Below are 22,741 nucleotides of genomic sequence, written 5' to 3'. Positions count from 1 at the left end.
GGCATACTCCATTGCTCTGGGCCTGAAATGAAGTCGTAACATGGTGGCAGAAGAAAACGGCTCTTCTGGCAGCCAGGAAGCAGAGAGAGGAGCCAGGGACAAGATACAGTCCTCAAGGGCACATCCCTAGTGACCTACTTCCTCCAGCATCACCTCGCCTAGCTATAGTTAACAGCCAGTAGTCCGTTCACATTATTAATTCATCAAATGGATTAATCAATTGATGAGGTTACAGCTCTCATCGTTTGGTCATTTCCTAAAAGCCTTTATGAACCTTGCTACATTGGGGACCAGGCATTCAACATGAACTAGGGGAGATTCCAGAGCCAAACCATAACAAGGAATAAAAAATAAAATCTTAAAAGCAACCAGAAGAAAAAGCCAGATTACATACAAGGAGCAAAGGATATATGTCTACTTAGAAATAATTCAAGTGAGATAAAATACTCAAGAAAAAAATGTTAAAACTAGAATTCTGTACCTATTGCAAATGTCTTTCAAAAGCAAGGACCGTTTATGAAAAACAATCTGACGATGTCCATTCTATTACAAGAAACCTACTTTGCATAAGGAAAACACCAGAACATGTGCAGTCATAATTATTTTAGAATTCATAGCAGATTGATGATAAGGTGAGTTCCTATCAATAGGAGAAATAGACTCCCACAAACCATCAAGCAGCCACTAAAAGAATGAATCAGTTACTTAAAGGGTTTTCCATATGGTATTATTGTATAAAAAGCAAGATTCAGATAATGTGTATGATATCCTATTTTTACATAATAAACAGTCCCTGAAAAAAGAATAGAACAATGTCAACGTCAGGTCTTTCAATTTGTTCTGACTTTATGTGGTACCACTCCCAAGAAACTCAGGTCCTCCTGTTACCTTCCCCCAAATTCTCTGACAAAGTCTATGGGTAATGGGACAGCCCAGACAGAAGGCCTAATCCATCAATGAGATCAGGAATTTATGGAATTTTTTGGAAAATACTACTTAATAGTATGTTTGAGATGAGTTTGTTTGTTTGCAGCAAGTGAGGACCAGCCAGAGAAACCTCACTTTGACTCTCGCAATGTGATATTTGAGCTGGATTCATGCAGTGGGAATGGGAAGGTTTGCCTTGTTTACAAAAGTGGGAAGCCAGGTAAGAATCACAATGGGATGCTGTAGTCTTCTAGTCTGGGTGTGATCTTGCCTGACTACTTGTCAGCCATCACACAAAAGGCACATACCTCCCTGGCTTCTTGAAGTGCTTCTAGATTTTCTGTGTGGCAAGACTTAGAAAGCCCCTTTGGCCCTCTCTAGCACCCCCTGTAGGCTAATTTTTAGTCTTCTTTAGCCATCTTCATATGTGAATTACTACAAAACAGTCAACAGATAATAGGTGAGATAAACTAAAAGAAATAGCCCTTCTGTTTATAGACCCTTCACTGCAAGCTCATACATTTAGTAAACATACGGGAAACACATTATCTTTTTTTCATACTTCTGTATCTAGGCCAGTTAATAATAATAAAACCTGATTTATTAGACCTCAAAATTCCAGATGGGAAATCATGAGAAAGGGGGGCCAGTGGTGGATAGTGAGGCTCTGTGCCCTTGAGCATAACTGCTACCCCCACCCAAAGGCAGTTGAGACCTTGAGACTGAAACTACAGAACTGGACAAGGGCAAGCCATCTTCAGTAGATGGGGGGAGAATGTACAGACATCAGGATTTACCTCTGGGGGAAGGAGAGATTATCTCCAACTTGAAGAATCTTTGCAAACAGATTTTGAGCTGCATCTTGAACTATAGTTGGAATTAGATACTGCAGGGAGTGGCAAAAACAATGTCATGGAATTGTTATTCCAAGTTGGTGCTCTACATGAACCATCTAGGGGATGTAGAGATGAAACCTGAAGGCAAACTGCTGTCTCTCATGCAGAGCTTGGAAAGCCAAGCAAAGAAATTGAGAAATAACGTTGAAGACAGTGGTCTATCATTCTGGATTACTTAGACTGGAGAGATTCAAATGAAAATGTTTTATGACCATAAGCAGTTTTGAAAAAGAAAGAGACCAGATAATGTGGGCCTCTTAGAGAGATGTTATAGCTGTATAAACAACAGATGAACCAGTGAGCTAATAAGATTGAAAGGTCAGAAACAGGTGTAAGGCAGGAGCTGGTATGATAATGCCTCTGTCACCCAGAACATCAGAGACTCTATTATAGTAGTTTTTCACAGCATTTCTGGCTCCCAAGAAAGACCTCCAAAAAAGCCTGAGCCACTCATTTGCCTCCATCAGGAAAGTTGAGACCACAGTGTGTGCCCAGCAGATAGAAAGAGGCTGATCAAGAATCTGTAAAAACGGCCACTGGAGAATGTGACTAGGAGGTTGGAAAAGGAGAAAACGGAATTTTTACCTTATTTTATATCCTTTACTATTGAATATTTTAAAATCGTGAGTATATATTGACTAATTTATGGTTACAAGGAAATAAGTGTTTACTTACTTCCTTTGTCTACTATTTTAGCATCAGCCCAAGACACTGAGATCTGGTTTCTGGACAGAGCATTATACTGGCATTTTCTCACAGATACCTTTACTGCCTATTATCGCCTGCTTATCACCCACCTGGGCCTGCCCCAGTGGCAGTATGCCTTCACGAGTTATGGTATTAGCCCACAAGCCAAGGTAAGGACTGGGAGGGGGAACACCTGTCATCTCAGAGTATGATGTGTATCAGAAACTTCTGAGGAAATGATTATATTGCAGATTCTCAACTTCCCCATTTAAGTGGTCTGGGGTAGAACCCAGGAAACGTGTTTTTAAAGCAAGGCGTCTGATTACAGTGTTAAGTAGACAGTGTCACATAATATTGATCTAGTCAAGTGACTCCCAACATAGCTGACCCTCAGAATTACCTGGGATGTTTCCATCTTTGATTGTTACTAGGGGCTTACATCTAATTGATTGTTTTGGATTGGCAAATATATGTACTCAAAAGAGTGCAAAGTAAATCTCTTTTTCCTATTCTCCCAGTGTACTTCTACAGAGGCAGCCATGGATACCAGTTTATGTACGGTTCCAGAGATACGCATTGCATATAACACATGCAAGCATATGATTTTTGGTTCCTTTTTGCTAAATCACAAGTATAATGTACTATTCACATTGTTCTTTTCACTAAACAGTCCATCATCAGTTGAGGTAGAGCTGCCTTGTCCTAATGACTATTGAGTGTTCCGTCAAATGGATTGACTCATTTATACTACACATTTGGGCACCATTTCAAACATACAGATGACAAGTAATACTGATACAATCCCTGGTTTGAAAACACCCAGTGTGGCAAGAAGAACTTTTGACTAGAATGAGCTGGTCTGGGCTCCTTGATGGTAGTTTCTCACAGCACTAAATTAGCAGGAAATTAGGGACTCATCTCTGGCACTATATTACTATGTTTATTGAGAAAGCTTCATTTTCCTCAAATATCCCATACTGACACCTTCCGTCAGGTAAACATTGTGAGTTGGTTGTGATCAAAGAAAAGTCAATAAATGAGAATGCCCTTTGCCCTGAGCAGCTTAGAAAGCCAGTAAGGAAGAGAGCACTAACACATCTTCCATCAGGAAGGCTGCACCAGCCTCTTGTCATACTTCCCCTGGGGGAATGGTGCTGGTGGGGAATGCTACTTCAAGGGCAGGTGGAAGGACACTGGTCCCTAGATCAAGAAGAAAACAGCATACTCAAGGTCTTAGTTTTCATACTACATTTATTTAGAGGTTATTAGGGATGCCTCATAAAGCAGCATTGTGTCTGGCCAAGTTTTCACTTTGCATAAATAAAGATCTAATAGATTATTCAAGGCAGTTTTTCATATCTTATCTGAAATGCTTGGGACCAGACATGTGCTCAATTTGGCATTTTTTTGGATTTAGATTTGTGCATGAATTTTACCAATTGATACGAGTTTCAGATTTTGTACTCTTGTGTCCTCAGCTTTCAAACCCTATGCCCCCACTAAAGAGCACAAAGAATAGCATTGTTCCTTTGGATTGTGACCCTCTCTCCCAATTCTGCCTTCTAGCAATGGTTCAGCATGTATAAACCTATCACCTACAACACAGATCTGCTCACGGAAGAGACCGACTCCTTTGTGAACAAGTTGGATCCTAGCAAAGTGTTTAAGAGCAAGAACAAGCCCTTAATTCCAAAAAAGAAAGCGGCTGTGCAGCCTGCAGGTGGCCAGAAAGGGCCCTCGGGTCCTACTACCTCTAAACCCTCCTCTGGACCTGGAAACCCTGTCCGGAAGTGAGCACCCCCACTATCGGCTCTCCACCAGCCCCACAGCAGTGATTTCCATGCACTCATGGCCCCAACCTCAGATTTTGCATGTAACTATAGGCATCTTCCCAAGTAACCAAAATTTCAGCCATTTTATCCACCCCCTGCCCTCCAACATTAGCCAGGGGTTGGAAGGGCATCCTGAGTTTTTATCCCCAAGAGTTCTTCACAGTGGGTTTTTCGAGTTCCTGCCTCCAAAAGCTGTGAATTTAAGTTCTTTAAGGGACCAGAGAGGTCTACTGAGCTTTCCTTTCTATCAGTACCCAACCCTCAATCTCTTAGCTAGAAAAGTCCTCCAAAAAACCCCTGGTTTTGACCCTTGAAGCATTAGAACTGCACTGTTCAAACAGTAGCAACTAGTCACATGTGGCATAAAAACTTAAATTATATGAAAAATTCATAACCTCAGTAGCATTAGTCACATTTCAAGTATTCACATGGCTACTAGACTAAATATTGGACAGTAGAAAGATATGGAACATATTCTTTGCAGAAAGTTGTTTTATATATAATTGTTTTAAGTTGTCAGTGGATCTTTATTTATTTATATGTGGTGCCGAGGATCGAACCTAGGGCCTCACACATGCCAGGCAAGTGCTCTACCACTGAGCCACAACTCCAGCCCTGCAGAAAGTTGTTTTGGACAGCACTACAGTAGAATATTTTCATACTCAGATTAGTTAATTTCTTTTGTTGATGATACCCAAACTTAATGGGTTGCAGTGTTTCATAAAAACTTTAGAAGATTCAATTGTATGTTCTTAATGAATACATTTCACTCTGTTCATTTTCCTTTAGTTTCTTAAAGTTTGCTTTCTATTTTGTGATGTTTACACATTTGCCAAAAATTTGAGATGTATTTCTGTACTTTAGTCTAACCCTTTAAAAGTAAAAACACCCAGGCATCATGTTGGAAAACTCTTCATAGAGTTTTAATGAAACTTGTTAATATTAACAGCAGCTTTCTACCTGCTGTGACTTGTCTAGTCCCACCCTGGTTTGTCATTGGCCATACTTAGGATGGGAAAGCCTTTATAATATGATGGAATTCCAAGATTCCTTTGCAAGTTTCCTGTAATTCAGAAATCATTTTCCCCATAGACACGTAGGGGTATTAGACCTCTAGCCAGCCCACATGTGCCTAATATTTGACACAAGATAAACCTGAATTTACCTACTATGTACATCTAATGGAATTTCTACAGAGTTGTTCAGGCTTTCAATTCTAATGTATGAAATATGATATGTGAAGAGCTTTATAATGTTTTGAACAACCAATAAAAAAAAATTAAAAAAAAAAAAAAAAAAGGAAAAAGAAAAAGAAAAAAAAAAAAAAAAAGAATGTTTTCTAACTTTGCAGCCCTGACAGTGTGCACAAGCAAACCTTCACTCCACTTCTCAGCAGGGAAATCCTATCACCCACCCAGCCTCAGGATCCTTGAGTGACTGTAGTTTTTTCCCTGAAATTCCAAAGGTTGGAAAATGTCATTGCTGAATAGTGAGAGGCAGGACCTTCTACATCTGTACACTTCAGTCCTGACTGGCTCACTCATTCTTTCCTGACTTTTCTTCCATGATTGCCTAGACTCTCTTCTTTGCAGACCTCAATCTGCTAATCAGTCCAGGGCTTTGCTCTTCCATGGCCCACCAGGGAGCTTAAAGAAGTCCCCACAATTGCTCACCTGCACTTCTGACACCACTTTGAGTATTTATGAAGTTTTAAATTTTTGTTTTGATTGCTGATTATAGTGATAGATATGAAAAAGAGGCTTTCAATCCCCCTCCATCTACTACTTCACACAGCCCCTGAGGAAAACAAGGTAAAGAGTTGGCCTTCAAGGATCATGGGTGCTTCACCACTGTTGTAATGGTTCTAAGTCTTGAAATACTAGTGTTCAAAAGTCTTTGGGAGAGCTAGAGACATGACTCAGTGGTAGAGCACTTTCACAGCATGCACAAGGCCCTAGGCTCCATCCCCAACACCGCCCCCCCAAAAGAAAATACACATTAACAGCATATTCAGTTGCTTTAAATATGCCAGCATGACAGCTATTCTGGCTAACTTCTAATGGAAAATGTTTAAAATAACAGCACCTCTGGCCTTTGCAGTTCCATAGCTAACCATTTATATAATTCAGCGTGGACATTCAAATGTTTTTGTGTTTTTTTAACAAGTACATGACATGCCTGTGTCAAATTTTCCCTAATTTAAGTGTTTTACCCCTTTTAAATTAATTGTTTAGGTTATTACATTTTGAGCATTTATAAATGTGCAGCAATTCAAGGGAGGTCCAATTGCACCAGTCCAGCATTTGACTGCTTCTTCAAGACAAGGTTAGAAAGAAAATGAGAAGGCATGTCATTCTTCATTGCCACAGATGTCCTTCCTATAGTACCCAAGGAGCCCATTGGAGGACCAGTTCAGTTTTGGTCCAGTTCTAGATTCCATAAGTGAAACAACAGAAGAACCAGGAGAGCAATAGTGCCCTTCAAACCAGTGGCAATCAATGGGAGTCTTCCAAAGACTGTAGAAGGAAGGCAGTTAGGATAAAGAAAAGCTCAAGACCTGCCTCAGAAGGAAGAGTGATGAAAAAGCAGAGCTGGTTACATCATATGCAGGACTCAGTACAAAATGAAGATGTGAACCTCTTGTTCAAAAATCAGAAAAAACTACCATTAAAGGCCCTAAAATGTGCTTTTCCTTTCTTCCATGGTTTCCTACAACTTGTTATGGTGATGTTTTCTGTTTGCTCCTTAATACTGTTATAAGGAAAATTAAAATTTTTAAATTAGTATGCATTTTACCATTCTTTTTTATATTGTGCATTTTAATTGCAAATATAAAAGCATTTACCCATGTAGAATCACCAAATTTACACAATTTCCTTTTCCCAAACTTGTGTGTGTGTGTGTGTGTGTATATATATATATATATATATATATATATATATATATACACTATGTGCATATGTATTTTAATCTTACTAGAACAGTAGAAAAATCACACAAAACTCAATCAGTGTTTCCCTTCTTGATATGTGCACGTTTTAACACACTCTACCTCTAGCTTACTGATGAATACAGGACTTAAAAAAGGAAGTATGGACTGCTTTATGTTTTCCTTTTCTTCTTTATTATCTTTTTCAGCACAAGTAGTTAGCTAAAGGGAAACAACATGAGAAAGAATGTATATGATGGGGTTCCTTGGTTATTTGTGTTTCTTAGCGTACCATTGCCTTCTTTCTGTGTTTTAGCAAGTCTGGTTCAAATGGAAAGCATGACTTTGGAGCTCCCAGCACTCTGTATTCAGTTACATAAGTTTCACTGCTTTTATTCTGAGCTCTGCCACATTATGGATCCTCAAGAATCCTGTGTTCTCAGAGCATTCTAAAGGCTATCTGTGCATGAGGCACTAAGGAACAGTGGACAAACACATCCCTTGTTTTTTGTTCCATTATTGCAGCAGACTTCACTTACAGAACACAAATTCAAGGATAAGTCAGGCAAGAGCAGAAAACCAAATGTGAGGTCCTTCCAAGTGTGGGTTCTTGTGCAACTACACAGGTCACCTGCCTGTGAAGCTGGCCCAATATGGAGATTGAATTTGTTAAATGGGGAAAACACACCCGGGAGGTTTATGTTTTGAAACTAAAGCAATTAAAATGGCAATGTACACTCTAAGAAATCAACTGCCCAGGAAAAAGACACTATGCTGAAGTTACAAAAAAAAATGAATGGCAGAATGCCTCAGTAAACATTGATGTAGTCAAAATTATTCATTAAGTTCCCTGTCGTCATGCTGCTTGCAGGGAGGTAACCAAGCCATGAATAGAGATGAATAAGGTCAGCTTGTGCGTGACATCCCATAGAATCTATCCTTCAAAGCTATGCTCTCCAAACTTCCAAACATGTATCAGTGTCACTGGAGTCGTGTAGAAAGGAAGGTACCCAGATCCTACTCCACACCTGCTAAATCAAAATTGTTAGGCAAGGTTCCCAGCTTCAAGATTTTTAATCAACTGGACTAGTTTCAGTAGTGCTAAGTCTGAAACTTTGCTTGTATTGCATGGAGAATCCAGTAAGGAATATATAAAGAATGGAATAAACGGGATCAATGATCCTTTTTAAGTTTCTGCATAATGTATTTTTCCCCTAAACTTTTTATTATGGAGAGTGGTAAACATTTACAAAGATAAATAGTATATTGAAACCCTGCATCCAAAACCTACTTTTCAACAATTATGAAATTATGACCATGTATCTACACCCCTATTTACTCATCCAATTATAATTAATTTTTAAATAATTCCAATCTGTCAGTTTTCAATCTCTACCTTGTTTTAGATTTCAACAGTTGCTCTAGGGATTATAAATTCCTTTTTCTGTTCAATTCAGTAGCCACTCACAGATTTCCTGGCAGCGTTATCTGTACATTATACTCTTGTCCTTTTCTTACAGTTTATCAGACCCTGGGTAAGTAAAACTCCACATTAGCTGTGCTCTTTTTTCTTGGGATCCTGTGATGAATTTTCTTTTTTGGCTTGAGCCAACCCTGACTAGATTGTTTTTCTATCTGAGCATTCTCTCTTTAACATATGTAGCCTCCATTATAGTGTTAACTGTGATTATTAAAAGAGCTCGTACACAGGTAAAGTTAGTTAATTCAAAGAAGTTAGTACTTTCTTTCCCCCATTCTTTGTAATGTGATCCCAACTTTGTTTTCTATTTAACTTTCTATATGACCTACCCAGCTCTACTCTCCCTTTCCTTCAAAACACTAGCTTATATTGTGTTCATGTATGAATATGCCACAATAGATTCCACCATTATGTGTAATTACAATGCAATTTTAAAAACTGAGGGGAAAAAAACACTACCTTGTTCTCCTGTGCCTAAACACCAATAGTTGTGCCTTCACCTCAGAGCACTGTAAAGCCCCACCCCACAAAAAGGGCCCTCTTTGAGATGTAGTGCTTCATGTCAGTACCGCTCAGTGAACTTCAGTCATCTTACCTGTCTCTTCCAATGGTTGTTGAGATGGAGACTTGTACTACTCTGGAAAGCCATCCTACTTGGTATGGAGTCCCATTAACCATTAATAGATTAAACTTGAATCGGCCATTCAAATTTTTTTGCAAAATTCCAGAGCTGCCTTGTATTTAAGAACAATAGAAACAGACAACCAAGCAAAATTAATGGAAAAAACGGCCATAATAAAATGTATTACCGATGTTCTGAATATTTTGATATCCAGATATTATCTTGTAGACTACTTCTTGCCATTCTCACTAGCTGTGGCTCAAAAATCTTTTTTATTATACAGTGTATCTTCATTTGTGGTCTTGGAAATGGCATCTTTAATTATATATCTGTATGCTTCCTAGCATCTAGCACCTAGGCCCTATCTAGTACCTACCTTTGATAGATGTAGCAAGCAGAATGAGGCCATCCACCCAGATGTTTTCAATATCCAACTCACATGGATAAAATATGTTGTGAGCAGGCCTCCCAGACAACAGGAATGAAAGCAGTGAGGACTAGCCAAAGGGTGATCAAAGATACAAGCAGTCAGGCTGGTTTAATCTCACCCAATTGACTGTGTGCCACATATTTTGTGCCTAGAAGCATAGCTGACCATGACTATCCAACATGCAGCTGTCTTAAGGATTCTAAAAGAAAAAAAACTAACCAGCAACTAATGACACAAACAGGATATATTACTTCCTTCTTGTGTCCTTAGGGAAAGATCTTCAGCACCTCTCATGCTCAATTTTTTTGTGAAATGTAAAATGAAAACAGAATGGCGATGAATTCTATTAAATATATATCAAGTACTCTCAGAGATGCTTTCAGTAATATTTAATTATTTTTTAAAATCAAACTTAGCTTTCCCCTCTGAATTGCCTAGCAAACAAATCATTTTTCTAGCAAATAACCATCTTCTTTGACGTATTTTTATATCCTTACTTTGCAAAGTGAAGAAATTTCATACCTTAAGCAATGCAGTGTTCTTTTTACTTGTCTCTGATAAAATTATTTCTGATCAAAACAAAACCAGAAATGGCTTCAGAATGGTTGATAAACTAAAATTTTAATTTTAATTGGTAACTTCTTCACTTGGCTCTTGGTAAGTTCCCAGCTTTTTCCCCAGCCCTGCACAGAGTTGCCTGTATAACAGGTCCTCCGTGTGTATTTGCTGTGGTTGTATAGTTTCCTGTGGCTGTCATAACAAATTGCTAGGGCATACCCAATCAACGATGATCTCAGATCAAGGTCCTTAACTGAATCACATCTGCAAACTCATCTCCCTTACAAGGTAACATTTACAGACTTTAGGAATTAGGACCTTTGGGTGGCCATTGTTAAGCATACTATAGTGGCATTTGGTGGTACACCATCTCAGGGCTGTGAACACAAACAGTGGATTTGGGAGCTACAGACAATGGAGCTCACCAAAAAAGTGGCTGGAAACCAAGTCTTCTATTCCTGGCTCCTGCTCTTCTGCATACATTCATTAATGGACCTTAGAAGAAAAATAAAGTAGGTCTTCAACCCTTGAAGTCCCTGTGAACCTTACTCTCCATCTCCAAATTCCTTATATTTTTAAAACAGAAAGCAAAAGAGAGATTCCAAAGGAATCAAATCCCAGGAGTATTCAACAACAACAAAAATACTGTTTTGCTTTTTTTAAATTTTATTTTACCAGCATCCATATGGAGGCAAGGTGAAAGAATATCTATACTAATGACCAGAAAAATTAGCAACAGCATCTTGCAAGTGTAAGGTACCATTTGCTTTGATGCCTCTCAAAGGTCTTTTAAGGGAACTTAATATCCTGGATTAAAACCAACAGAGGCAGCCAGACTAAGTGATGAGAGCAGAGAGGAAAAAGGCAACAGAAAATATCCTCCAGTTTCACTAAAAACTACCAACTATCAAGTTTAAAAATACAGTCTGATTTTTCATCCAAGCTCATGTATGACCTTTTTATTTTTTATGTGGCTGTATTCCCTCAGTAGAACTGAACAATCCAGTGGGAAGAGAAATGATCTAGAACAGAAGGTTCTAGAGCTACCCCACAAGCAGGGCTCACAAAGACTCTCCCTGGTGCATTCTGAATACCCTGTGACACTGACCAATGGCACCTCTGGGTTCACTTCCTGTAGCATCTCTGTCGTGCCACTGAGTAGCACTTCTCTGGGTGAAGGAAAGAGGTGCTGGCAAGAGGTGGTGTCTCAGACCACTCCTGTGTTCCTCCCATATTATGGGGCTTGAAAAATGTTAAGGAACTCATCATTTTCTTCTGGATTTCAAAAGGCAGGAAAAAGATTGGCATCATTGACTATATACACAGCATGAGGAAGGCTTTGCACAAACATGTCCTAGTTGATCAGTAACTTTCACATCATCAAGTTAATGCACAGCTCAGTATCAGGATGAAACTGAGACTATCGTGCTAAGTGAAATAAGACAATCCCCAAAACCAAAGGCTGAATGTTCTAATATGAGGATTCTGACTTACAATAAGCCAGAGGGAGGGAGGAGTGGAAGTTCACTGGATTGGACGGTGGGGAGGAGGTGGGGGAATGGGATTGGGAAAAAGTAGAATGAATTGGACATTAACTTTCCTTTGTTCATATATGAATACAGGACCAGTGTAACTCCACATCATGTACAACCACAAAAATGGGAAGTTATACACCATGTATGTATGTCAAAATTCATTCTACTGTCAAGTATAACTAAAAAGAATAAAAAATTTTTAAAAAGGAAGTTACCGATATCAAAATAAAGTCACTTTATGTCTAATAATATGGAGCCCAAAGGCCATGAAGGAGGGGCATTTGCACATTATACCTATACAAAAATAAAAAAGGGGAAAAAAACCCACAGGAAATTCTTTCTAAGCCACACTTTGCTCCATGAAACACACACAAGGACAGCTAGTCCACAAGGACAGCTAGCCGTACAAAGACAGCTATCCACCAGCATAAGAACACCTGCCTGACAGCCTCCACTAATGAACTGTCAACGCCTGTGATAAGACTCTGTAACCAGTACATGTACTTTTCCCTGCTGTCTTTAAGAGCTTCCTGTTGCCCCAACTTCCTCAAATGGGCCTCGCAGTGCACCATATAGCTCACCTTGGCACCATATCCTAGATTGCAGTACCCTTGCTACTCCTGAATTAGCTGTCCTGGAGATCCAGTCCTCTATTGTTTATTTTAGATATACAACAGTGATTTATAACCAGTTCTGTATTGGCAAATATTTGGTTTTCCCAAGATCTCAAAAATACCATCTTTAATCTCTGACCCCTACTCCAGGGAAGAAAAAGGGAAAAAAAAAAATACCTTGTGACTCAATGGCTTCTACAGTCATCTTCACATTAGAACCCAGGGGAAGGAGATGAGACATTTTAAACATTCCAAAATTCAGGCCACACTCCAAACCAACTATATAGCAATCTCTGGTGGAGGGACACAGATGGAAGTTCTCTATGCACCCAGGGGAGTCCAATCTGGAGACGAGGGTGGCAGCCTCTGCCCTATGTTACTTCCATTCTACAGCGAATATTTTCAAAATGCCATCCCCAATAAAAGAGACCCTCTTCACTAGCTGTAAGCAAGAAATTAGTTAACATTGTCTGTTAGAAGTTTTAATTACTAAACTTAATGTTAGATTCATTCCTTCTGAATGTGACCTTCTAAAGCAACAACTCTCAGAATGACAAGGGCCCATAAAAGAGCATCAAAGTATTTGTTCACTAATAGGAAATGCAAAGTGACAAAAATGCACTTCCTTCTGTTTATACATCACTATCCCCTGTGATAGTTTTCCATGTTTGTATTCAGTGCCAAGGTAACAAACAAATGCCCTCATAAACCACTAAATCAAGTGTGGAATATTACACATTATTTAGGACCCTAAGGGAAATTAATATTAACAACCGTGTATCCTTTTCAATAAGGTGATTAAATAAACTCGATGGTCTATAATCTACAAACTTAACTTACAGTTCCAGGCTCTCCTTGGGTGCTTTCATCCACCAGGAATCATTTCACTAATCTCTGCTTGAAAAAGCTGTCTCTCCATCAGTGGTGACACTCACAGGAGCCTATGGTGTGAATATGTTATTTTGACTCTTAGGCAATACTACTGCATGTTATCTATAAATCACATATTCCAGATGTAGAGGCACAGATGTTTTGAAGGTGAAGCAAAGATGGAATAATCTTCCAACCTCTGAAAACACCAACTGCAGTGTCCTACCTTTCCCTGGTTTTGGAGTCAGAGGTTCTTCATAGGGAACCATGTGACCCTGGGCCAAGGAGCTCCTGTTGAGGTCTCTATCACTTCCTGGGTACCAGGTCCCAAGTGTGTCCTGTAATTGCTGAGCGCCCTTCACAGTGCCTTCCTCTCTGGACACCTTAGGTCTTTAAAACCTTGAAAGCCAAGTTCTAAATGTAAAATTCTGTTCTCTATAGATAGAGCTTTAAACTTTATTTTGGTGGTGACTTAGGTAAATTTTGGGGCACTTTTTTTAACACAAAAAAGGCAACAAAGTGAGTTGCAGAAGAGTTCAGATGTGTAAAAAGCCACTCAACTGTGCTCTTGCATCAAAACAAACCCTCAAACCTCACAGATAAGGTGGTACATATTAGGTTAATAGCAGGTAATACATCCTGCAACAAGGACTATGCCTGCTTAAATTAGGAGTGTCCAAGAGCGCATCACTGGTGCTACTCACTCTGTCAATGAAATGTCAGCCAAAGGGCCTGAAGGTCATTCCAAGCAAGGGTCCTGATGAAACCAAAAAGAGTCAAGCCTTCATAAGATCCTACACCCAAGACAAGAAAAGTTTCTCATTTTGGCATTAAACTCTATTTATTTAGTATTTGAAACATGGTGTACATTTATGAATTTGTATAAACATTTAGTACATCTAAAATCCACAACTGGTAAACAATCTGTGCTTTCTTTTGTGTACAAGGTTGGAGTTTAACATCTGGATATTTTGGTGTTGTGGAGAACCAGTCTGTGAATCTAATCAGATTGCCTCATATTACCATAACAACTGTGACAGGAGTGATTTGTTCCTTAAAAGGGCTGCTGCTTGCCCAGAAAAGGTGTCACGCTTTGGAACTAATAAACCAAGTGTCCAGGAAACAAGAGAAACATGGCTGATATGAGGAGGAAAGTTCGTGCAGGAGATTCCTGGAAATCCACGTCAATGCACAACAGGCAACTGAAGCCAAGTGGTGACACCTAGTCTCCCCTGCTTCCCCACCAGAGGGGTTCTGCGCAGCAGGAGCTGGTACTCTCTCTGCTCAGAGGGTGCCCCAAGAACGTCACAGCTGAAGCTCGGAGGTGCCAACCAGGCCCAGGGCTCTGGCTTCTTCTGGAGTCAGGCCACTCTTCAGGGTCCTTCGCACTGCAGTGATCACAGCCAGAGACACAAGGAGAGAAGGAGGTATTATGAGCGAGGCATGCAGCAGTCAGTACACCAGTCTCCCCTCTCCCCAAGGACCCCCAGGAATGCTGCACAACACCCTGCTCTTGCTGAAGCACCCAGGGTAGAAAAGATCTTGGGGATACAACAGGGTGAGCTGAAGGTGATACTGTCCAGAAGGGAAAGGGGCATGGACTGGGGCTAATAAAGAGGGGACAGAGGAGGCGGCTTCTGAGAAACGGGTGCAAACTACACAAGTGCTCACGGCAAGTGGAGAGCTCATTCTCTGCCCAGCACACAAAGTGTTAACAGAGCTGGAAAAGTAATCACAAAGCCTGGGAACGCAGGCACTTCAGTGATAGGAATTAAGTAAAATAGTGCATGGTGAGGGGATCAGCAAACTTCAACAACCCTATGGGTCTGCAGAAGGAGCAAGGATAGCTAGGGACACATTGGAGAACTCATGGCTCCATGCAGCCAGGTGTTAAAAGACCCAGGGCAGCAGACAGGATGAGTTTCTCTATGAGTGTTATGGGTCTCAGTCTCAATTTATCAAAGGACCCTTGGGGACAATGATTAAAGTGAACAGCGATTCCTTGCGGAATGGATGCCAAGGAGCAAAACCACTGAAGAAAAATCACCAAACTTCTGGGTGGGTTTGGGGATGTTTTCTACAAAATAACACAAAGCTCAAGAAGGTAGTGACCACACCTTCATTGGTGCTCATGGCTGGAAACTGGATCATTGCTTACATTTAACTGACAGACTTCTGTGTTTATCTTGGCAATATGGTTTTTCCCATTGTTTGATCAATTTGGATGTCGGAATAAAGGCTGGATCAGGGTGAATGAGAAAGCAGCTGCCCCTCCCTAGATAAGTCCTTTCATTTGACAGATCAACCAATTACATTACCCTTAATTTACAAATCATATTTGGCCTGCTCTATATTTCTTTTAAGGTTAAACAGAGTCCAGGGTATTTATTCTATTTTCAAAAGAGTTGTGTCATGGATCTACCTTCCATTCTAAATCCCAAGTCAGCCATTCCCTGAGATGAAAACAGGCTTTTAATCAAAGTACAAAGGTCAAGCTCACCCTTAGTGTCTTTCCCTTTCTCCTGCCAGACCCAATTCCCCTCATCCCTCAGAAGCCAGGGGCTCACCTCATGGGAATGCAGGCAACACCCCAAATTCCCTACCTCATCAACACATGGACAAAAGCTCATTTAGTTAACAAAAAGAACTGAAAGACCTAGGCTCATGGTGGAATGAACAGAGACTAACACCTATTAATAAATGTCTTTGAATAGGAGCCAGTATCTAATGCATTGATTAGTCAACAAATCATTTATAGCAAGTCTATCAGATGCTCAACATTTAAAGAATTGAAAGTTTCATGGAAATCTCAGACATTAAATATGGATTCCTTAAGAATGGTGAGGGGTACCCCCAAATCATGCCACTCTTATTTCCAAACCTAGCTTTGGGCCCCAGACCTATCTATCTGCAGCATCTCCTGTACCCGCTCACCCTCCCCAAACTGGCCCCTTAGACTCCCAACTTAACTCAACCAGACCAAAAGTTTGGCTCCAGAGCCTTGACCGCAGACAGACTACACATAACTGAGTAATGGAATTTGTTCTGTGGGGCAGTAATAAAAACACTAGTTTGTAATAACTGTAATAACTGCCTCTGTGCTTTAAACAAAGTGTTTGTTAAAGAAAGATCATTTTTAATAGAGGAAAATAAGATAAAAATCTCTCCCCTTCTCAAAAAGGAAAGACAGCCAAGACTACTTTATCAAGATTCAAAATACTGCCTGAGGAAGTGCATGCTGTACTAGCAGGCATTTCAAATTCCATTAACCATAGAAGGCAGCATAGACACGGCCTGGAGACTGCCATCTCTGTGTATGTAGGAACATATTCTAGGGTGAAAGACTAGAGAGGCCCCACAGACTGATAGGAATTTCATCCATGAAGGTGTTTGAAAATGTTTCTTAAATGCTTCTGTTCACACATTTGCTCTAGTCCTGTAACTGATGTTCAGTTCATATAAAACCCTACATAAGGGCTCTGACACCTTTAGCTCATGTAATAATCTCATAGACACGGGCCTTGGGCTGGCCTATCTGCAGTGGAATCAGGGACAGATCAAAGCTAATTGGTGCTGCCTCAGCCTCTCCATCTCACTGCACAGAGAGGCTGTGCTTACCCCTGTGGGTTCCCACTCAGTTTTGATGCTTCAGACCACGAGGGATCCTCTCCCCCTTACCACACCCTCTGACCAGGGTCCAAGGGTCCTCTGTCATGGGGGAAAGCCAGCATGGCTTAGTTCCCTTTGCTTGCCAAATGACTTCCCCCCAAAATGAGTAGTCATAGAAAAATATGCCCCATTAATGGATCTTACTGTGTACCTTCACATCAATACCAATAAAGTTCATAAAAGAACCTGAGTACTGACCCCTCTTTGTGTAACATAAAAGAACCTGAGTACTGACCCCTCCCCTTTGTTAAAGAGTCAAAGTTAGTTCACTTCGCCACTTGAAAAGATGAATGAAAGTAATGAGTTGAAATCAGTTTTGTGCCCTGATTCAAGCCATGCCTGTCATTCATTCATTATTCATCCATCATGGTGGTCAGTCTGTTCATCATTCAGGAAATATTCCTGAGCATCTTCCCTGAGCCAAGTGCTTGCAAATGGAGGAGCCAGGTCAGGTTCTGACAGGGAAGAAGGGTAAGGAGAAACCCTCAGGGCAACAGAATGTGTCCAGGTTGGGAGTTGGCTCTCAAAGTTTTCCAAAAAGCAAAACAGTGCTCAGGGAATAAGAAAACAAGGGTGCTTACAAATAGGCTGCAGCATGTGGAACTGCACAAACTAAACCTCTAATTTTTCCATCAAATAGAGGTTATTGTCAAGTGAGCATATTGGGTCTTGCTCCATTCCCTATTTCTGCATCCCACTGAATGCTCTCCCACGTGACTGGCTCCCATCCCTGAAGTTGCTTAACAGCAGACTGGATGTTTATCTTTGTCTGCTTCAAGGCTCTTCCACACAGTGTGGGTCTCTTGGCTGGCACCAGCAGCAACCCTGTGCCCCAGACACTTGTGACAGCTCTCAGTGCCATGGTGATGGGGGAGGGGTTCTGAAGCAGGGCACCTCTTCAGTCAACATGCAGCACAGGACTATGGGGAATCAGGTGAAAAACAAGTTCTCTCTCCTCTCCTCCACCCTTAGAGATCAGGAAGTTTTTTAATCCTATAAAATGGTAACTCTTGGTTAAAACAAGTTGAATTTGAGAGCCATGGGGACAGCAGTTGTCATTTACTGAGTTTACAGAGAGATCTGATCACCTACACAGTAAGTGTGGAGAAGGGTGTTGGGCTGGCCATTCAGATCACAGCCACACTGGAGACAGCTGTGCCCTGATGATCGCTGGCAGGATGCTGACAATCTTTCATATTGATGAGCTAACCACTTTAGTTCCAAATGACAGAATTTTATTTCTGATCTTTCACCTTCAGATCACTGACAGTTTTGTGTGTGTGTGTGTGTGTGTGTGTGTGTGTTTGCATATGATGTTGAACAGGATTTGAAAATAAGTTTTTAACCCTTAATATTCTAAAGATTTTATACTTACTACCCTGGAAGCAGTGTGCCTAAGATCATAGGTACTGCATAGAAGTTTAAGATGCCTGAAATGGTTGGGCACAGTGATGCATCCCTGTAATCTCAGCTACTTGGTAGGCTGAGACAGGAGGATCTCTTTCTAGCCCCCATATAAAAGAGAACACTGACCTTTGACTTTCTGAATCTGGCTTATTTCCCTTAGCATGTTCTCCAGTTCCATACACATACCAACAAATGACAGCATTCTTATTTATAGCTAAGTGAAATTCCATTATGTATACACACACACTTTCTTTATCCATTCTTATGTTGATACCTGGGCTGGTTCCATAACTTGGCTATTGTGAACTGCACTTCTTTAAACATTGTAATGCATACGTCACTATAGCATGCTGATTCTAGATCTCTTGGGTAAATACCAATGAGTAGGATAACTGGGTCACATGGTGGTTCCATTTCTACTCTTTTGGGTCATCTCCATATTGCTCTTCAAAGTGGTTGTACTAATCTGAAGCCCCACCAACAAGGCATGAGTGTACTTTCCATGTATCCTTACAAGCACTTATTTCTATCCTTGATGATTGCCATTCTAACTAGAGATGAAGTATCAGTGTAGTTTTGATTTGCATTTCCCTGGTTAAGGATATTGAACATTTTTCACGTATTTGTTGGTCATCTACATTTCTTTTGAGAAGTGTCTATTTAGATCTTTTGCCCATTTGTTGACTGGGTGTTTATTTGGATTTTAAACTTACTTTATTCAGAATATTAATTCCCTGTTGGCAGAAGAACTGGCAAAGATTTTCTTCCTTCCTATAGATTGCTTTTTCATGCTCTTGTTTCCTTTACTGTGCAGAAGTTTTTTGCTTTAAAGCATACTGTTGTTTCTCAGTTTTATTTCTTGAGCCTGCACCAGTATGTTGGTGTTATCCTTATTTTTCTTCCAACAGTTGCAATGTTTCTAATTTCTAGGCCTTTGATCCACTTTAATTTTTGTGCAGGGTGAGAGGGGGATTGTTTTAGTCAGCTTTTTCACTACTGTGACCAAAAGAACTGACGAGAACAATTTTAGAAGAGGAAGTTTATTTGGCACTTATGGTTTCAGGGTATCAGTTCACAACTGGCCGACTCCATTGCTCTGAGCTTGAAGGAAGGCAGAAATCATTGCAGAAGGGTATGGCAGAGGAAAGCAGTTCAGGAGATGTTAATCAGAAAGCAGAAAGAGACTCCCCCCATCACATTCAAAATATATGCCCTAAAGGCCCATCCCCAATGATCCAACTACTCTAGCTATACCCCACCTACCTACAGTTACCACCCAGTTAGTTAATCCCTATCAGCAGATTAATACACTAATCAGGTTAGGCCCTCATAACCCAATCATTTTACCTCTAAACTTTCTTACATTGTCTCACCCATGAACTTTTGGGGACATCTCATATCTAAACCATAACAGATATCTAGTTTTATTCTTTAAGAATAAAAACTTGGATACCAAGTTTGTTCCATTTGTTTAAAAGGCTTTCTCCTCCAATGTTATGTTTTTGGCATCTTTGTCAAGTATCAGACGACTATGTGAATTTGTTTCTTAATTCTATTTTATTGATCTTCGTGTCTATTTCTATACTAGTACTGTTTTTATACTACTAGGCTGTTTTGTATAGCTCTGTAGTATAATTTTGTATAGCTCTGTAGTATAATTTAAGATGAGGTATCATGCCTCCTCCAGCATTGCCCTTCTTACTCAGGATTGCTTTGGTTCTTCTAGGTCTTCTATTTATCTAGGTCTTTATAAATTTTAGGACTTTGTTGTTGTGTTCTGTGAAAGCATCTCGCTAATATTTCAATAGGGATTGTATTGAATCTGTAGTTTGCTTTTTTGGTAATACAGTCATTTTGACAATTTAATTCTGCCTATCCATGAACATGTGAGGTCTTTACATCTTCTAAGATCTTCAGTTTCTTTCTTCAGGACTCTATCATTTTAATTCTAGAAGGTCTCTTACCTCCCTGGTTAGATTTATTCCCACATTTTGGGGGTGGGTGTTAGGCTTTTGTGAATGGAATTGTTTTTCTCATTTCTTTCTCAGCACATTCATGACTGGAGTATAGGAAAGCTCTTGATTCTTCTATGTTGACCTTGGATCTTGCTACTTTATTGAATTTGTTTATCATCTCTAGACTTCTAGTGGAATTTTTGGGACCTCTTAAGAATAGGATCATGTCATCTAGAAACAGATGATTTCTTATTTTCCTATTCATATCCTGTTTTCTTCTCTTGCCTGATTGTTCTAACTAGAGTTTCAAGAACTATATTGAATAGAAGTGGGGAGAGTGGACATCCTGCCAATGTTGATTTCTTAGTTTTGATAAATTCTCCTGTGGCCACACAAGGTGTTATCTTCGGGGGCTGCTGGGTAAAGAATGCAAGGCAATTCTCTGTTCTATTTTTGTGACTCCTTTGTATATCTAAAAACTTTCAAAAAGTTAAAACCAACCTGGAACAACAACAAAGCAGAGATTCCCAGACCTACCCAACTTAATCTCAACTTCAGAACCAGTGAACAAGGGTCTCTGGGAGAAGCCCATGGCACTGCATTTGTACCTTCCCCAGGGGACCCTGACTTAAATCACTGTTCTCAGACTAAGATAAGGGGAAAGGCAGGGCCCTCGGGAAGGTGCTTTGTGGTGACAGGGTTGAAGTCTCCCAGTTCCACCTAATGACATGATGTCCACTCATGCTGAGACACCTCATGCTCATGCATGAAGTACTTTCTATTGTCACCGGCCTGGCTATGGTTCCTTGGTGTGGCAGGGCCCCTACAATGACATATTCCTCTGTAACTGGCTACATTAGCTTCCATGCTACTTAAGAATCTCTTCGGTTCTAAGCAGGAACTGAACAGAAGGTAATCAGTGAAAACACAAAAGCCAGCTGCTGCCCAAGAGTCATGTTACGGACTGAGGAGTGGAGCAGAACTGGGCTTGGGAGGAAAGAAAGGAAACAAGTTTTCAAAACTGTTTCTGGGAGAACCCACATCAACCTGGGAAGTCCTACACATAAGAGGGAAGGGTGCCTCAGGAATCCATAGGCTGGGTTTTCAGCAGTATTTCAATTCCTGGGCCAGACAAAACTGCCTTACACAGCCTTCCAGATTAAGTCCAGCTCATCAGTTCTCTGTCTGGATGTCATAACAATACTAACCAAAACCTGTGCCAACACTGTAGCCTGTGTGTGCCCAGGTGCAAAGCCATTACACCAGCATGCTGGGGGCAGGGAACATAGGTCTGGTCTACTTAGAGGCAGCTGGGGTGAGGTGGACAGTGTGGGGTGGGGGTAAGAGCGCAGAGTGACCGCTGAGGAGGTATGGCTGTGTGCATAGCAGCTCTTAGGCATCTGCAGGCAGCTTCAGATCCCCACCTGCATGAGGTCTCTTGAACAGAAGCACAAAAGAACCTAGATGGCAGGGAGGGAAGGAGAGGGGCAGGTGGGAACTTGTCACAGGTGCCTAACAACCATCCCTGGGGCTGGCACTACTGCCTTCAGTGCACCCAAGAAGCCTGCAGCTCTGTGAGGCCAAGTAACTGTGGGGAATCCCGTCACCATTTCTGTTGAATGCACGTGTCAATCTCCAACTGTAAAAATGGATTTTACTGGAACTTGGTGGCAAAGATAATGAAATACTGTGACATCCCATCAGGAAGGTGCAGGGTGTTTTCCAGAACACTCTCTTATACCCTCAGAAAAGCTCTGGGAGACAGGAGACAGATTCTCAGATTCCTATTTCATTGCTCCTCCCTCCTTCTGAATCTGTGCTCTGGGCCAAATGGGTTTCTGGCATCTGGACAGACATAGGGACTGAAAGGCCTGCCTCCTCTCTCAGTGTGCCAGTTCCTTCTTTGGGAGGATGATTTATCTCAAAATGAAGCAACCAGAGCGCCCATTGAGTGCAGTGAAGCACTCTGTACTCTCCCTAGATCCATCTCTCTCACCTTGAGGCTTCTACCTGAGCCCAGCTTCCTGATGTTTTGCCATACTGAAGTCCTGGCCTCTGGCCCAATCTGCTCTGGAGCCCGGGCTGCCCTCTGACTCCTCTACCTGGGTTCAAGGAGATCTTCAGCACTCTCTTGAATTGTTCTATTTATCCTCCTGTCCTGTGTTGTATAGGGTGGGTGCCCTCAGCTGCATGAGGGGTCAGTCCATCTTTAATGAGTTCTAAATATCATGAAGTGCTGAGTAAATTCTAATGACACAATTGTTGAGAAGAATCTGATCGAGAAACCCTGGTTGTCTCTTCCGACATCTTTATTTTGTTCCAAGAACATT

At 40.8% G+C, this 22,741-nt stretch overlaps 2 protein-coding genes across 14 annotated transcripts in view; one reads left to right on the top strand and one right to left on the bottom strand.

Moving 5' to 3' along the window:
• Positions 1 to 7,128, top strand: part of Tpgs2 (tubulin polyglutamylase complex subunit 2) — a 35,083-nt gene extending 27,955 nt beyond the window's left edge. The window contains exons 5-7 of one of the 2 annotated variants that reach the window (XM_046428441.2): positions 1,034 to 1,147; positions 2,520 to 2,680; positions 4,077 to 7,128. In XM_046428441.2, coding sequence (XP_046284397.1) covers positions 1,034 to 1,147; positions 2,520 to 2,680; positions 4,077 to 4,304 — 503 coding nt within the window. In that variant the 3' untranslated portion in view covers positions 4,305 to 7,128. The remainder of the gene's footprint in view (positions 1 to 1,033; positions 1,148 to 2,519; positions 2,681 to 4,076) is intronic. The other variant, XM_046428442.2, reaches the window with a different exon arrangement.
• Positions 7,129 to 14,202: 7,074 nt separating this feature from the next.
• Positions 14,203 to 22,741, bottom strand: part of Fhod3 (formin homology 2 domain containing 3) — a 461,034-nt gene continuing 452,495 nt past the window's right edge. For 11 of the 12 annotated variants that reach the window (XM_046428243.2, XM_046428246.2, XM_046428253.2 and 8 more), the window contains one exon: positions 14,203 to 14,768. In XM_046428243.2, the coding sequence (XP_046284199.1) occupies positions 14,686 to 14,768 (83 nt within the window). In that variant the 3' untranslated portion in view covers positions 14,203 to 14,685. The remainder of the gene's footprint in view (positions 14,769 to 22,741) is intronic. The other variant, XM_046428244.2, reaches the window with a different exon arrangement.

Source organism: Marmota monax, unplaced genomic scaffold, assembly GCF_021218885.2.
Source record: "Marmota monax isolate L192 unplaced genomic scaffold, Marmota_monax_Labrador192_F-V1.1 WCK01_AAM20220418_F8-fsc00031, whole genome shotgun sequence".
In the NCBI taxonomy this organism is placed as follows: domain Eukaryota; kingdom Metazoa; phylum Chordata; class Mammalia; order Rodentia; family Sciuridae; genus Marmota; species Marmota monax.
Note: the sequence above shows the minus strand (reverse complement) of the source record. Positions and strands in the feature narration are given on the sequence as shown.